At 37.5% G+C, this 16,444-nt stretch overlaps 1 protein-coding gene across 2 annotated transcripts in view; it reads right to left on the reverse strand.

Annotated features, from left to right (window-relative positions):
• The window catches only part of LOC149823279 (actin-related protein 5-like), a 33,375-nt gene extending 18,276 nt beyond the window's left edge, over positions 1 to 15,099 (reverse strand). For both annotated transcript variants that reach the window (XM_090018748.1, XM_090018747.1), the window contains exons 1-6: positions 14,953 to 15,099; positions 14,764 to 14,834; positions 14,431 to 14,555; positions 11,993 to 12,037; positions 11,557 to 11,659; positions 11,218 to 11,327 (exon numbers count right to left, since the gene is read on the reverse strand). In XM_090018748.1, coding sequence (XP_089874874.1) covers positions 11,218 to 11,327; positions 11,557 to 11,659; positions 11,993 to 12,037; positions 14,431 to 14,555; positions 14,764 to 14,834; positions 14,953 to 15,053 — 555 coding nt within the window. In that variant the 5' untranslated portion in view covers positions 15,054 to 15,099. The remainder of the gene's footprint in view (positions 1 to 11,217; positions 11,328 to 11,556; positions 11,660 to 11,992; positions 12,038 to 14,430; positions 14,556 to 14,763; positions 14,835 to 14,952) is intronic.
• Positions 15,100 to 16,444: the final 1,345 nt, after the last annotated feature.

Raw genomic sequence — 16,444 nt, forward strand, 5'->3', positions numbered from 1 at the left:
GTCTCCAAGATCTTGAGCATGACTATCATTAAATAGCTTATCAAAATAATCTTTCCATCTCTCCTTAATCTCCTCATCTTTGACTAAAACCCTTTGCGTTTCATCTTTGATACATCTAACCATACCCAAATCCTTCGATTTCCTATCTCTCATCTTTGCAAGCCTATAAATATCCTTCTCGCCTTCTTTGGTATCCAACTTGTCATAAACCTCCTTATATACCTTAGCCCTCGCGTTTCGAACAACTTTTTTAGCTTCCTTCTTTGCTATCATATACTTCTCCAAATTCTCATTATCACGACTCTTACTTAGATTTCTATAACACTCTCTTTTAACCTTAATAGCTAATTTGACATCCTCGTTCCACCATGATGTATCCTTACATAGCGGTGCACCGCCTTTAGACTCACCCAATACCTCCTTAGCCACCTTTCTCATGCCACCCGCTATCTTATTCCACATTGATTTTGAATCCTCGTCGAGACACCAATCAGCTTCCTTAACTACCTGCTCTACAAACATTCCTTGTTTAGCTCCTTTCAGTGCCCACCACTTAATTCTAGGATCTATCCTATGTCTATCCCTTTTGCGGTATTATCTAATTCTAAGATCTAAAATTAAGACTTTATGTTGTGTAGCTACACTTTCTCCCGGTATAACCTTACAATCGATGCACCAACCCCTATCTCTCTTTCTAAGTAGGAAAAAATCTATCTGACTCGTATTAACCCCCCTTTTAAATGTTACTAGGTGAGACTCCCTCTTCCTAAACCAAGTGTTTGCTAAGATCATATCATAGGACAAACCAAAATCTAAAATCCTTTCTCCACTTTCGTTTCTTTCTTCTATACCATAGCCTCCATGGATACTCTCAAATCCATCCCTACTAATGCCTACATGTCCATTAAGGTCACCACCGATGAAAAGCTTTTCTTCATAAGATATCCCTTGTACTACTCCATTTAAATCTTCCCAAAATTGACGCTTAATGAAATCAACTAAACCTACTTGAGGTGCATAAACACTAATAATATTAATAATATCCGTACCTAATACTAATTTAATAAGTAAAATCATATCACTCTTCCTACGGACCTCAACTATATTATTTATAAACTCACGACTCATAACAATCCCTACTTCATTCATATTCCTATTTATTCATGTATACCAAATCTTATATCCCCAAGGTTCTATCACTTTTGTTTTCTCACCTACCCATTTGGTCTCTTGTAAAGATAAAATATCAATCTTTCTCCTACACATAACATCTACTAACTCTACCAATTTACCAATTAAAGACCCTATGTTCCAAGTGGCTAACCTAATTTTATGGTATTGGACTAACTTTTTTACCCCAACCCATCCAACAAAGTGAGGGAACCCTTGTCTATTTGACACCACACCCAGGCGTCGGTGTGACGCGTCACTTCCGGGCGCCGACCTAGCAACCCTTGCCCATTTATCACTGCCTCCGGGCCTATAGAGTACAACGCGTCGCTCAGTAGGGAACGCCCCAACGAAATTCTCATATTGGTTCATATTCATAGGGTATGACTAAGTTTTTATGTTGGTTGTCACTGGCCTACCGCAACCCTCCTCCTTTATCCGGGCTTGGGACCGGCAGTGTATTATGTATATATATATATATATATATATATATATATATATATATATATATATATATATATATATATATATATATATAAATAAAACTGAAATTCATTAGGGTTAAATAAACCTACTTTTGGATAGAAATGGACCTTAGTGTGGTTGATTTCACCTAACACAAAGGAAGTTGTGTCCAAGTGTCACACCCGCATGGGTGCGGGTACGACGCGGGTGCAGTGCCCCATTAGAAGAGTTTGTATTACATAGTTGGTAGGTGATTAAGTTTGGTTTCTATGAGTGTGTTTTACCCCTCATTTGCTTATATGGCCATTGTTATTATTATGGATGCTTATAACTCTACTTATCTATGATGGCGATCTATTGTTTGAAACCATGGTATTTCGAAAGATTGTTAAAATTGATATTTTTTTGTGACATTAGTGTATTTTCATTACAAGCTCTCTTACCTATTGTGTTCTCTTTTATTATGCCTCTTATCTAAGTGTCATTATGTGATTTTAGCTCATTGTTGGCAATGTAATTATGTTTTTGTTCTAGTCGTTGATACACTTGTTTTGAGTGTCATTATATGTAGACAAGAAATATTTGTTCACACCTTTGTGTGTGATTATGTTCTTGTTCTAGTCGTTGATACACTTGTTTTGAGTGTTATTATATGTAGAGAAGATATGTTTATACACACCTTCGTGTTTGTCTTTGATCCTTTTAGTGGCATTATGTCTATGCTCTTGTTCTAGTCATTGATACACTTGATTTTTGAGGATTGGAGGTCAAGTGAGGTGATTGTTGCTGATGGTCAAACTAGTGTTTTGATTTGAAATTTCATTCATTTTGATATATAAGATTTTTTTAAATCTCTTTGTATTTTTCTAAACCCATTTGCTATTGCACGAGAAATGGTTATTAAAAATATTTTCATGCACCTTGCCTTATAAATGATTCAATTGCATGATTTATTCTGTCTTGCATATTCTGCAATAGTTTAATTTTTGTTTTCTCAAGCATATAAGTGGACTTTGTGCTTTTATTCGTGTAAACCTGTAGTAGGCACTTTCTTGTTCATGTTCTTCCTTTTGTTTGACTAATGCTTCTCTAAAACATTTCATTAGTAGAATTACATATTGCGTTGGATGTGCCTATAATGGCTATTATGTGCATTTGTTATGCTCTTGAGACTGTTGACACTTTGTATTACCTGTTGATGAATTAATGCTTTTTAGCACTAAATATAGTGTTACTGATGCTTGGATTCTCCTCTTGCATTTATGTTGATCCTCGTTACAATCACTTTTGTATTTTTGCTTATATTGCTTTCTAAGCATCCGAAGGATATATTATTTTACCTTGCAAATTGACTCTGTGGTCCATAAGTGATCCTTTTTAGGTATATTACTTCTAAAATGAAATTGAACTATGTAGCATTTCTCAAATCTTTATTGAGTAATTGAAATTATTTCTTGTCTTCCGCTGTGTAAAAATGTTTTGTGATTTAAACTCTTTTGTGAGTTATTTCTTTAATGATCATACATTTTATAAATATGTGTATTGACTTTAAATGATGCATTGTTTTCATGAATGTTTAAAGTGAGTAATGATTTATAAACCTATCTTTTAGATATTTTATGCATACCTCTCATTTTGATATTATGCACTTATGTTTTCTTATTAAGAATTATGATTTCTCAAAATTAATGAAGTTTTCAAATAACTTTTGAAAAATGGTAAATTGTCTTAGTAAATGTTTTTTCTATGCATTGTACTTTTGGTGTGTTTGGCCATCCTCTCTTCATAATATATAATTAATAATCTTTTTGAAATCTTTTTATGATATATATATATATGTGTGTGTGTAGTTAAAAAATTTTGTGAGCTCTATTTTAAGGTTCTCAAGCTTTGATGATATTGAAAATCCTAAAGAATGGTTTAGAGCATATGTCTGAAGATCAAGAACACCTCCTGAAGAAAGCAACGAATGAAAGAACTTGATGAAGACAAATAATGATATTCTATGCAATGGGTTACTTATTTGTAATTGCAAACTTACAGTGAGTCACTGTAAGTTTGAAGGGAGGTGTTAAGATTAATGGATCATTTTGTGTGTGTGTGTGTGTGTATATATATATATATATATATATATATATTCACGTATGTATATAGAGATATTGAGAGAACTTCTCCCTTACTTCTTCCTCTTTTTCTCCTCTATAAATAAGGGTGTGTGTGGATGTGTAAGGGATGAAAGAGTAATGTAATAGTATTAGGTTTGTGTGTTGAGTGTATTTGCAGTGAGGTTTAAATATATTTTCTTTTTTTATTTTTAGTGACTATTATGAATAGAGTTTTTCATTCATCAATGTAATTTTCCTTTTTGTATTTTTAATGTCCATTATGAATAGAGTTATTCATTCACGTTTTCATGTGTGTCCTTTTAACTCTTAGGTTTGTGTCCAAATGTATAATGTGTTGATTCTTGGAGTTTATCATGAAGTGCATTAGAATCCGTACCATTTCGTGACATAGACCTCTACTATGGATCAAAGAAAAAAGAATTATTGAATACATGGATTTGACTGCAGATTTATTTGATTGGATACCAGGCTCAGGTTCATTTAAATTCATAAGTTATAATTGATTCTGTCTAACATGGCCCCAGATAAAAGCCAAGGCACTTATTTTTAGTCTTTGCATGTAAAATCCTGATATCCATCGCTTCTAAATGTGTTTAGTATTACCATGCCAAGACTGAATGGACATCCTTGTCCACCTTTTCATATGTAGCTAGAAACATACTTGGATTAAAAGATGAATATAGAACCAAAAGCTACCCTGGCTTGGTTTCTAATCCAGAGTCATGATAGATTCAAAGTCATGTATGAAGCCTTAATGACACAAATAACTTAACAATCAACAGAATAGAGAGAAAAGGTGCCATAATTCAAAGGATGATCAGAATAAGATGAGCAACGGCAACAAGTCAGATAAAGGAAGGACAGTTTGTGTAGATATCATACAGAAAGAGTTGATAAATACTGTCAAAACATATGTAATAATATACATCTATATATAAATATAGATGTATATTCACCATAATACCCGATAGGGGTATTATGGTCTTTTCACAAGTATCCAATAGGGGTACTTGTTTTATTTCTTTTATTTCGCTCTTTTTTTATTTTTTGTTTTTTATTTTTTAAATGTATTTTGGGATACCGAAAAGGGGCCCCACAATGGAGTCGTTGGGGCCCCCAACGGTCACAATTGTGACCGTTGGGGGCTCCCAACGACTCTATTGGGAGCCCCTTTGGTCTCCTTTTCTTATAAATAGGGGGACCCCCCCTTGTATGTTGTATTGCTCTTGGGAGCTCCTCTTCAATAATAGTGATATTATTTTTCATGTGTGTAGCCTTTTTATAAGGCCCTTCGTATATCCCTTAGTGGATTTTCTCTCTTATGTTTGTTGCATTTGTCCGTGTGGGACATAGTGAGTGCTTTAGCATTCTTGGATCCTTCCGCATATTTCATTACATGGTATCAGAGCCATACGATCTTCTAAGGTAAAATCGTGTATCTCTCTACTTTCTTTTTTTTCTCACACCTCCATTTTGTAGCAATGGAAGTCAAGATCGATCTATCATTCAAACTCAATGGGAAAAATTACATGATGTGGGCATCCGCAATGGAGAATAATCTCAAAGGCAAGAAGCTTTGGGATTATGTAATGGGAACCGTTCCGGAACCCCAACTTAAGCTCACAAAGATGGAAGAAAATCAAGAGAAAACTCTTGAAGGCGATGCTCGTCTCAAGGCTATTGAAGATTATCATCACCAAATGGAAGATTGGGAGAGCAACCATGCAAAAATCCTAGCATGGTTTATGAATAATGTTGAACTTAAGGTATATGCAAATATTGCAAAATTCCGCCGGGCAAATGAAGCTTGGTTTTTTATGAAGGGTATGTTTACCCAAAAGGATCTTGCAAGAGCTTATTTTTTGCAAGAAAAAGTGAGAACCACAAAACAAGGTGACATGAGCATACAAGATTATTATAGTGTTCTAAATCCTTTGTGGGATGAATTGGCTCTTTTAGAGCCTAAATGGGTGTCTATGGAGAATGTGGTACTAAGACAAAAACAAATGGAACAAGATAGATTGTTTCAATTTTTATTTGGGCTTCGTCCCGAATTTGAACAAGTTAGATCCTCACTTCTCCATAGATCTACGTTTCCTCCCTTAGAAGAGGTTATTGCCGAGATTACTCAAGAAGAGACTAGGCATAATATGGGTAAAAGCATAGATGAAGTTCTTGCCGTATCTAAACCCGGCAATCATGTCAAAACATACAAACCACCTCATTTTGGTAAGCAAGGGAGTGGTGGAAGAAAAATGATTATATGTCATCATTGTTATGAGCCGGGGCATATTAAACCTGTTTGCCCAAAGCTAAATGGAGCATTCAAGCCAAAGGTGGCTTCCGTTGAAGAATCATCCACCAAAGAAGATGACGGCAAGAACGGGGATCTCAAAGACACTCTTGGACAAATCTCCTTGGCTCTCCAACAAATTCTAAAGGCTACTTCTTCCACCTCCGGTGCCGCCATTGCCTCATCATCACCTCCCGGTACGTACTCTTGGATTTTAGATTTCAGAGCCTCTTTTCACATGACTCCTCATGAAAATGCACTAACCAATGTGCACACTAATTCAAAAATATCTTGTGTCTCTACGGCCGATGAAACTTTTCTCAAAATAAATGGTGTTGGAACTCTTGATTCTAAAAATGTTCAAAATTTTCTTGTTCCAAAAGTTAGAATAGTTCCAAAATTAAATCTTAACCTCTTTTCCGTTTCTCAAATAGCCGACCATGGATGTGAAATATCTTTCTTATCCCAAGGGTGCTTTGTGCAGGATCTCCGGTCCGGGAAGCGGATTGGGCAAGGCCATAGGAAGGGAGACCTTTATTTTATGGATAACTTAATGCTTCCAAATACCTCATTTTGTACTTATGTCCAAGACAAAAATATTGAAACTTGGCATAAAAGGCTTGGACATCCAAGTTACTCTAAAATGTATCTTTTTCCTTTTGGACACAAGTTTTGTAAAGAAAAAGATATCAATTGCAAATATTGCATTTTTGGAAAAATGAAGTCTACTCCTTTTCCTATTAGAACCTTTGTGACAACAAGACCTTTTGAATTGATGCATTCCGATGTTTGGGGACCATCTCCGGTTCTATCCAAAGGTGGTTATTCGTATTATGTTACTTTTATTGATGATTATACTAGATATGTATGGATTTATTTTCTTAACTTTAAATCGGAAGTTTTTAACTTCTTTAAAGAATTTCATGCAAAAGTTCAAAATCAATTTCAAAGTCAAATATCCATTCTTAGATCTGATTCGGGTGGAGAGTACTTATCAAATGATTTTCAATCATATCTAAAACAACATGGCATTTGTCATAAAAAATCTTGTCCAAGAACTCCTCAACAAAACGGTCTAGCGGAAAGAAAACATAGACATATTTTGGAAACCACTAGATCCTTACTCATTTCTAAAAATATTCCTAAAAGTTTTTGGGCCGAAGCCGTGTTAACCTCCACCTATTTAATCGATAGGATGCCATCTTCAAAATTGAACAATATCTCTCCTTATGAAAAACTTTTCAATATGACACCCGACTACAATCGTCTTCGTATTTTTGGGTGTAAATGCTTTGTTCTTTTACATAAAAGAGATAAATTGTCACCTAAAGCAATAGAATGTGTATTTTTAGGATATGGTGAAAATCAAAAGGGCTATAGATGCTTTGACCATAAAAACAATAAATTATTTGTCTCCAAAGATGTGACCTTTTTAGAAGATGAAAATGGATTTGAAATATTGGAAAAACCAAATGAAATTGATTATATGTTTATCAATGATCTTTTAGAAGATTCAAATGATGACTCCTTGAGTCATCCGGAAGTTTTAGAAAATACTCATGATTCTCATGATAGTGATGTATCACCAACTAATGGTGACAATCTCCAAGTATACACTCGGCGTGAGGAAGCCAAACCTATTAGTGCTTTAGAAAAATTCTTGCGGCTTAATGAACCCCTAGAAGAAACCTCCCTTAGGCGTTCTTCTAGAGAATCAATTCCACCTAATAGGTTTGTCTCATATGAAACTCTCTCACCTAACTATAGAGCTTGTCTAATAGCCTTGCATTCTTACTATGAACCTTCCCATTATAATCAAGCAAAAGGTATACCTCATTGGGTTGAAGCAATGAAAGTTGAACTAGATGCTTTAAATAAGGCTAAAACTTGGGAAATAGTTCACCTTCCGCAACTAAAAAAGCTATAGGATGTCGATGGGTCTACAAAGTCAAAACAAAAAGTAATGGTTCCCTAGAACGTTATAAAGCTAGATTAGTTGCTAAGGGATATTCACAAGAGTATGGCATCGATTATGAGGAGACTTTTGCCCCCGTGGCTCGCATGACAAGCGTTAGAACTTTAATAGCGATAGCATCATCTAAGAAATGGCCTATATTCCAATTAGATGTTAAAAATGCCTTTCTTAATGGTCAGTTGAATAAAAAAGTATATATGGACCCTCCGCCGGGAATTAGTGTTAACCAAGGTCAAACTCTTCGGTTATTAAAAGCTTTATATGGTCTTAAACAAGCCCCTAAGGCTTGGTATGATAGATTTAGTGCTATCATGTTACAATTGGGATTTCGCTCATGTTATACTGACACTGCTCTTTTTGTTAAACGTGCAGGTAATAGTATCATCATCCTTCTGCTTTATATTGATGATATGATCATCACTGGCAATGATGAAAGTGGTATTCTTAATGTTAAAAATATGTTAAAACATAATTTTGATATGTCTGATCTGGGTTTTCTCAGGTACTTTCTTGGTATAGAAGTAGCATACTCTCCTCGAGGGTATATATTGTCACAGATGAAGCTTGCTGCAGACATATGTTCCAAATCTGGGATTTCAGATGACAAAAAGGTGGAGACTCCCGAGGTTATCAATGCTAAACTACGACTGGAGGATGGAGTTCTGCTGGATGATCCTACGCCCTACAGACAACTCATAGGCTCCCTCACCTATCTGACTATCACCAGGCCGGATATTGTTCATGTTGTACACTTTGCAAGTCAATTTCAGCATGCTCCTACATCTGTGCATATGAGTGCTGTGCTCCGGATCATTCGATACATCAAAAATACTTTGACTAAAGGGCTATTCCTATCCTCACTCTCTTCCTTAGACTTACTGGCTTATACTGATGCTGACTGGGGAGGAAACCCAAATGATCGAATCTCAATTATTGGCTTTTGTGTTTTCCTAGGAGATTCGCTAATTGCTTGGAGGTGCAAGAAACAGCATAAAGTTTCATTGTCTCCTACTGAAGCAGAATACAGGGCTATGGCAACTACTACAATGGAGCTTGTGTGGCTTCGAAGTCTTCTTCAAGATATGGGAGTCGAAATTACTGGTGCTTCGAAGCTTTGTTGCGACAATAAAAGTGTCATCTACATTGCCAGCAATCACACCTTTCATGAGAGGACTAAACATATTGAAATGGACTGTCATTATGTACGTGATGAATATCTTCGTGGGACAGTTACACTGCCATATGTCACTTCAGAATATCAACTTGCAGATTTCTTTACCAAAGCCCTGTCTGCTCCCCGCTTCTGGTTCCTTCTTGGCAAACTTTCGGTCATTCCCCCATAAAGTTTGACGGGGGGTGTTAAAACATATGTAATAATATACATCTATATATAAATATAGATGTATATTCACCATAATACCCGATAGGGGTATTATGGTCTTTTCACAAGTACCCAATAGGGGTACTTGTTTTATTTCTTTTATTTCGCTCTTTTTTTATTTTTTGTTTTTTAATTTTTAAATGTATTTTGGGATACCGAAAAGGGGCCCCACAATGGAGTCGTTGGGGCCCCCAACGGTCACAATTGTGACCGTTGGGGGCTCCCAACGACTCTATTGGGAGCCCCTTTGGTCTCCTTTTCTTATAAATAGGGGGACCCCCCCTTGTATGTTGTATTGCTCTTGGGAGCTCCTCTTCAATAATAGTGATATTATTTTTCATGTGTGTAGCCTTTTTATAAGGCCCTTCGTATATCCCTTAGTGGATTTCCTCTCTTATGCTTGTTGCATTTGTCTGTGTGGGACATAGTGAATGCTTTAGCATTCTTGGATCCTTCCGCATATTTCATTACAAAATACATCCTCCTATGAAGAAATCTGCTCATTTTTTTGTCTCCACCAAGCAACCCAATGAGGTCTTGGGAATTGTTCTCAAAAACCATGGTCACATAGGACCATTTTCTTCTTGAAACCTTTGACTTTTATTTCATACACGAGTGCTAGAATCAACGTTGCTTAGATATGGCAAAATTGGTAGACACTATGGACTTGATTGAATTGAACCACGGTTTGGGAAACCTACTAAATGGTGATTTCCAAATTTAGAGAAATCCTAGAATGAAAGGCAGTTCTAAGCCAAAACCTGTGTCACACACATCTATGTAACAATTACCTCCCAGAAAAACCTCAGAAGTTGGAACTAATAGTCAAAAGACACGCATTCTATGATCCTTGTCAAAGAAACAGAGACAAGTTTAATTTTAAAATCAACTAACAAAAACCTCCCCAATAATTTTCTAAGACATCCCTTTCAAAAACTTCAAAGACAAAAAAAGATGATACCTAAGGACAAAAGTCTCCAATTTTTGCATCCTAAACCTAAATAAACATGATACAATGGACCATGCCCAGACCTTTTGGCTGGGCCATGGGCCCAACTCATTTTCTAAAGGAGAAAGATACATGCCAGCTCAGCCCAGCCCATGTCTATTTTTAACCCAGTCCAGTTAAGGCCCAGATGTGCCTCAAAAATGAGGACTGGGCCAAGGCCCAGCCTGCGGGCTGCCCCGCCAGATATCCATTCCTATAACATTATAAAGACAGGATAGGTCACAGAGATTGTCAGTTTCCATAAGCAGATAGGGAATGGCAGAGGTGTATACCTCTTCTTTTAAGGCAAAAACCCATCAACTAGAGTGTGATGAATATACCTCTGTTACCTCAAATTGTAAACATAATGTTTAAAGGCATAAACCTCAACAAAGTTGAGACAGGATTTTGGAAAGAGGGAGTACAGGGAAGAGTGTGTGTATACACAATGTCAAATGCACTATGCACTTGCCCCTTTTCTTATTCATTCTGTAACTATTGTATCATGCAAAAGCATAGAATATATTTAGTCAGGTTAGGCACCTTGATGCACTTGTATTCACTACAAGTTTGCCTACCATCTGAAAATAGCATTTCCAAAGATTCATACCAATGATTACATGGACCTAAATCATTGTGTATAATTCAATATATCTTTCCATTGCCTGATGCACGCTCCCACACCACCGGGATTTAATTGTAAGACTTAAATCCAAATAAAACTTCTTTGTCATTTTTTTTTCAGATTTACTGGATCAGAATTGAAATCTACATAGTTATCCTACACCTACCAATTTATATCATGGTTCGGAAGCTTACCGGAATAACATGGCTTGTTGTGAACCCTGAGCATATAACAATTCCATCATTATTACACATTCCTAATTGTTGGTTATGTTTATAGCTGAATGCTGCATCAACACCAAAAGCTGCAATCCAAGATGTCAAAATAAAGCATGTGTCAAATGAAGAGCAAGATAAATGACTTGAGAGAGATGATGGATAGAGGTTCCTAAACGTTCCAGCTGGTACTCGCATATTTAAGCAGCAAAAAAGGAGTGCCACACACATCAAAGAAAAAGGGCAGATTGTACATCAAATATATGCCGAAAAAAAGTAATAATTCAAGTCCATAAAGAAAAAAAACAAATATTATACCTACGGATGGTATGTCATAAGTCTCAAACAGAAGCTCAGCCATTTTACTGCGGGAATGAACTGGATTGCATGCACATTCTGTAATTAGGACAGGATGGTCCACCTGCTCTGTCCTCAATTTTAACATAAGAACAATAAGGAAACTTATAACTTGCAATCAGAATGGACCCTAACCCTTACAATGCAAAGCCAGGCAAGCCTGACAGCTACAGTCCAAAAGAGGCCTTTACAGTAGAAAATACAGACGGTGATCCTAGCAGTAAGTAAAACAAGGAATAGCACAAGCAGCATGCAGCTAATTCAATGTAATTTTATTGCAAAGCATATTCAAAAAGTGTGCAGTGTGCACCATTAGTATCTTCAAGAAGATCCTACAAGCTACATACAATAAGAACAAAAAGATTTTAGGATAGAATTTAAATAATCAAAAGCTTACCCGGCGGCCATTTGCACCCATCCGCTCAAAACCATAGTCAAGGATCTGAAAAGAAAATAAAAGAGAGTAAAAATAAAAAATAAATAGTGTGGATCATATATATGAGACAAATACATAATAGCATAATACTCAACAAAAACACTATAACTTATTCATTTAATCCACTAATCATTTTCCCAATACTTAAGGTCAGCATCAGTGTTGTTAAAAGTGTGCATCAAGGCACAAAAAGTGCACCTCACCACAAGGCGAGAGCCCTTTGGCCACGAGGCGCACATAAAAAGCACAAACCATACAAGCCGCACGCCTCATACGCTATGAGGTGCGCCTCAGCCTAAGGAGTGTGCCTCATTTTGTTCGGGGCAAATGGGGGACCCCATTTGACCCAAAAAAGGGGGGAGGCCCGACTAATTAGGGTCTCTCTCTCTCTCTCTCTCTCTCTCTCTCTCTCTCTCTCTCTCTCTCTCTCTCTCTCTCTCTCTCTCTCTCTCTCTCTCTCCATTTTGTTGTCTCCCTCTCTCTCTACCGAAAGGAGGAAGAAGAAGAAGAAGGTCTCACCCTCTTTCTCTGGGTAAGCCATGTCACAAGGACATTTCAACTAGGTGCCGCACCTGCGTCGCACCCGATGCAGTCAACGCACCCAGGGTCATTTATGTCCAACTTTTGGACTATATATATATATATATATATATATATATATATATAATTTTTTATATTTTTGCCGCACCCCGCACCCAAGTTTTTTGAAAGTGCCGCACCCCCGCACCCACACCAGCACCAGCACCCGCACCCATGTGACATAGTCGGTAAGTCTCCCTCTCTCTCACCCTCCTCATTGTCTCCCTCCCACTCGTTGTCTCCCTCTCTATGTTTCTCCCTCTCTCTCACGGTCTACCTCTCTCTGTTTCTCCCTATCATGTTGTCTCCCTCTCTCGCTCTCCCTCTCTTTGTCTCTCCCTCTCGCTCTCTCTCTGTCTCCCTCTCTCTCTATTTCTCTCTCTCGTTGACTCTCTCTCTCTGTGTCTCCCTCTCTCTCTATTTCTCTCTCTCGTTGACTCTCTCTCTCTGTCTCTCCCACTCACTCTCTCGTTGTCTCCCTCTCTCTGCTTCTCCCTCTTTGGCTGCACACACACGCAATACAAACACATGCTTTGTCCTTCTTGTTAGACGACCGACATTATTATTATTCATCAAGTTGAAAATTAACATTTTTTTGACATCTAACCTTTTTAAAAATTAACACAGTTTTGAAAATAACTTTGCTCTGTCCCACTGAACTATTTTTCCCACTTAAGGGATAAACCATGTAACCAGCTAACCCTTCTAAAAATTATATTGATGCAGTAATATTGTTGTTCAAATAATTGTCATGCTATTCATATCGGTTGCATTTAAAGTTTGCTTTGTTCCATATGTTTTCTTGTGGAAGTTGCTTAAATGTTTCTATTTCATCTCTTCAAGTAACAATCTCAAATTCATTTGATATGCATTTGGATCTATGTCACACGGACTCTTCTAACAGGGCATCGCACCCTGACGGGTGCGACACTTGGACATAGCTTTCTTTGTGTTAGGTGCAGTCAACCACACTGAGGTACATTTCTATCCAAAAGTAGATTATGTTAACCCTAATAAAGTCCATTTTTATCTATATTATATATATAAATACATAAATGCACACAAATACACGTAGTCTTAACTTAAAACTGTTATATATATATATATATATATATATATATATATATATATATATATATATATACACACTCCCCGCACCCAAGTTTTTTTGAAATGCCGCATCGTCACATCCGCACCCGTACCCGCACCCGCACCTATGTGACATAAATTTGGATAGATATCAGATACTCTTTAATGAAATTTGAGATGGCCTAGCCTACTTTTATTTTTTAGATACTTACATAGATCAATATACACATTAATGTTACTTTTACATATTAATCTCATATTTGTCGGAATTTATTTGAGATTTTCTATTTCTCATTGGTTGTTTCTTCGTCAATAAAGCAATTTTTCATTTATTTGTATTTTTAAATATTTTTTGAAGGAATTTTTTTAGTTTAAAAAAAAATTTGAGGCTTACTCTTTATGCCTCGAGGCACTTCAGTTTTTGGTGGAGCCCTACCCTACGTCTCAACGCTTCTCACAACATTGCATCAAACATTGCCAACATATTGCCAGACATATTAATCAACACATATCCATAACAGTGATTACAAAGCCGATGCACCACTTTGTTCTGACAATGCTAATGATCAGAATCACAAACGTATGATACAAAAGAAACAGCCCCAACAAATTACATACGTCTACTCGAGACACCTCCATCCAAATGGTACTTTTAACAACGTAAACTAAAAAAGCAAGAATCTCAAAGAAAGCACAAGTAAACCGAAATTCAAAGGCAAAATCAAGCTTACGTATTCCATCGTTTCGAACTGATAAACGACATTGGAGTCGAAGGCGGACCGGAGAGACGAACGTGTGAAGTCGAAGTACTTCATGAGCGCCGGATCGTGGTCGCCGACGATGCTAACACTCTCGCCTAAAACCGAACCGATTAACAGAAGGAGAAAACGAGCACGAAATCAAGAAAATTCACTGTCGAACAAAAGGATTTCACACACAAACACTTCTTCACCAATCCTCCGTAGAAGAAGCTACGAAAGAAAGGACGCAATGGAAATTGAGGGTTCGGTGATTTCGAAAACCCTAAACTAATAGCGAGGGAATAATTGGGGGTTTGTGAGTACCTGTAGCTTTGTGGCGCGGCCTCTGAAGTACATTGCGGAAGACGATTCTGGGATCAGACTCTCCCGCAAATCTGTTGCCATCAACACACAAAAACAGAGTGGGTGGGTGTTTGTGTGTGTGTGATAAATCACAGAGAGCGAGGAGGAGAGCGAAGAGAAGAGAAGAAACCCTAGAGAGAGAGAGAGTACCCAATACGGCAGTTGAAGGCGCCATTGTCGATGACGATGGGGCAGTGGGGAGGGATGACTCTATAATCCTTTTGCCGGAGAGGCCTCGTTACGAACGGCATCCTCTCTCTCTCTCTCTCTCCTGTGGCAATGAGGAGAGAGAAAGTAACACACGAAAGAATATCTGGTTCATGGAGTTCTTATAGGATCCGGGAATGGTTTCTCTTACGGTGTGTCCAATTAGACTCGGGTTCAGACCTGCTACCATCATCTCAACTCTGGTTTGAGTCTAGATTCGCCTGGGTCCGAACCAAACCCGACCTGTTGACACCCCTAAGTACAACTTTTATAACTCATGGTTGTGAATGTCCCAAAGATGTGAACCTCTTTTTATAAAAAAAAAATGCATAAGGGAAATAGGTAAGAAGTGCAGGACGACCTTTGTAAATATCCCAAAAATGTGCAAACCTCCATTTGCTAAAAAAATTTGCATAAGGGGCATAATCAAGAAGACATTCACAAATACAGTACAACCATAGCAACTCATGGTTGTGAATGTCCCCTAAACGTGCAAGCCGCTTTTTGCTAAAAAAAAAATTGTATAAAGGGCATAAGTAGAAAAACATTCGCAAATACAGTACGACCTTCACAACCTTCGCAACTCGTTGCAGATGTGAATTCTATTTTAACTAAATACCCTCACATTTATGAATGTTCTAACCTTCACATGCAAATGTCCTCACACAATTGTGAGCATCCTGTAACGCCCCAAATTTCAAACTTGCGAACCTTTTTCAGAAAAACAGGCAAGAGACTAGAAATATCTCTTTCCTTCAGAGTTTGTTTATGAAATCAGCGGAAGATTTTTCTTTGATAAATCATAAGGCAAGCTGACAACTTTGGGCACGTTAGCTAAAAGAACCAAAACTGACAAGATTCGGATATCCTAAGGGAAATCCTATACGAACCCAAGCGTCCAGGACGCGAGCTAAGAGCAGGAAGAAGAAGTATTGAAGTCATCTTGCTATCGCGCCATCGCCTGTAGTGTACCTAATCATCACCTATACCCATAGAATGGGTTAGTTTCGCGAAAAAACTAGTAGGTGCACAAGAAAGACTACAAGGAACTGAATTAAGTACATTTAATTCAGTTGGCTACGCAGTTTAAAGCAGATATGCAGTTAAACAGGTAAGCAATGCAAGCAGGTGAATAGTGCAAACACGTAAGCAGTACAAGCGAATAAGGCGTGCGAGCGAGTAAGTAGTACAAGCGAATAAGGCGTGCGAGCGAGTAAGTAGTGCAAGCGAGTAAGCAGTGCAAATGCGTAAGTAGTGCAAACAGTAAGCAGTTCAAAGCAAGTAAGCAGTTCAAAGCAAGTAAGCAGGGCAACTGACCAATGCAGCATACGATCCATTTGATCGTAAGTTGAGGACTACTACGCAACAAGCTTGTCCTCGTTCCTAGAACGAGGTCTCTACATCTAATCACCATCAGGACATCGTTTGTCGCTCA

The sequence above is a fragment of the Nuphar pumila genome, chromosome 10, assembly GCF_984573655.1.
Source record: "Nuphar pumila chromosome 10, dmNupPumi1.hap1.1, whole genome shotgun sequence".
Taxonomy (NCBI): Eukaryota; Viridiplantae; Streptophyta; class Magnoliopsida; order Nymphaeales; family Nymphaeaceae; genus Nuphar; species Nuphar pumila.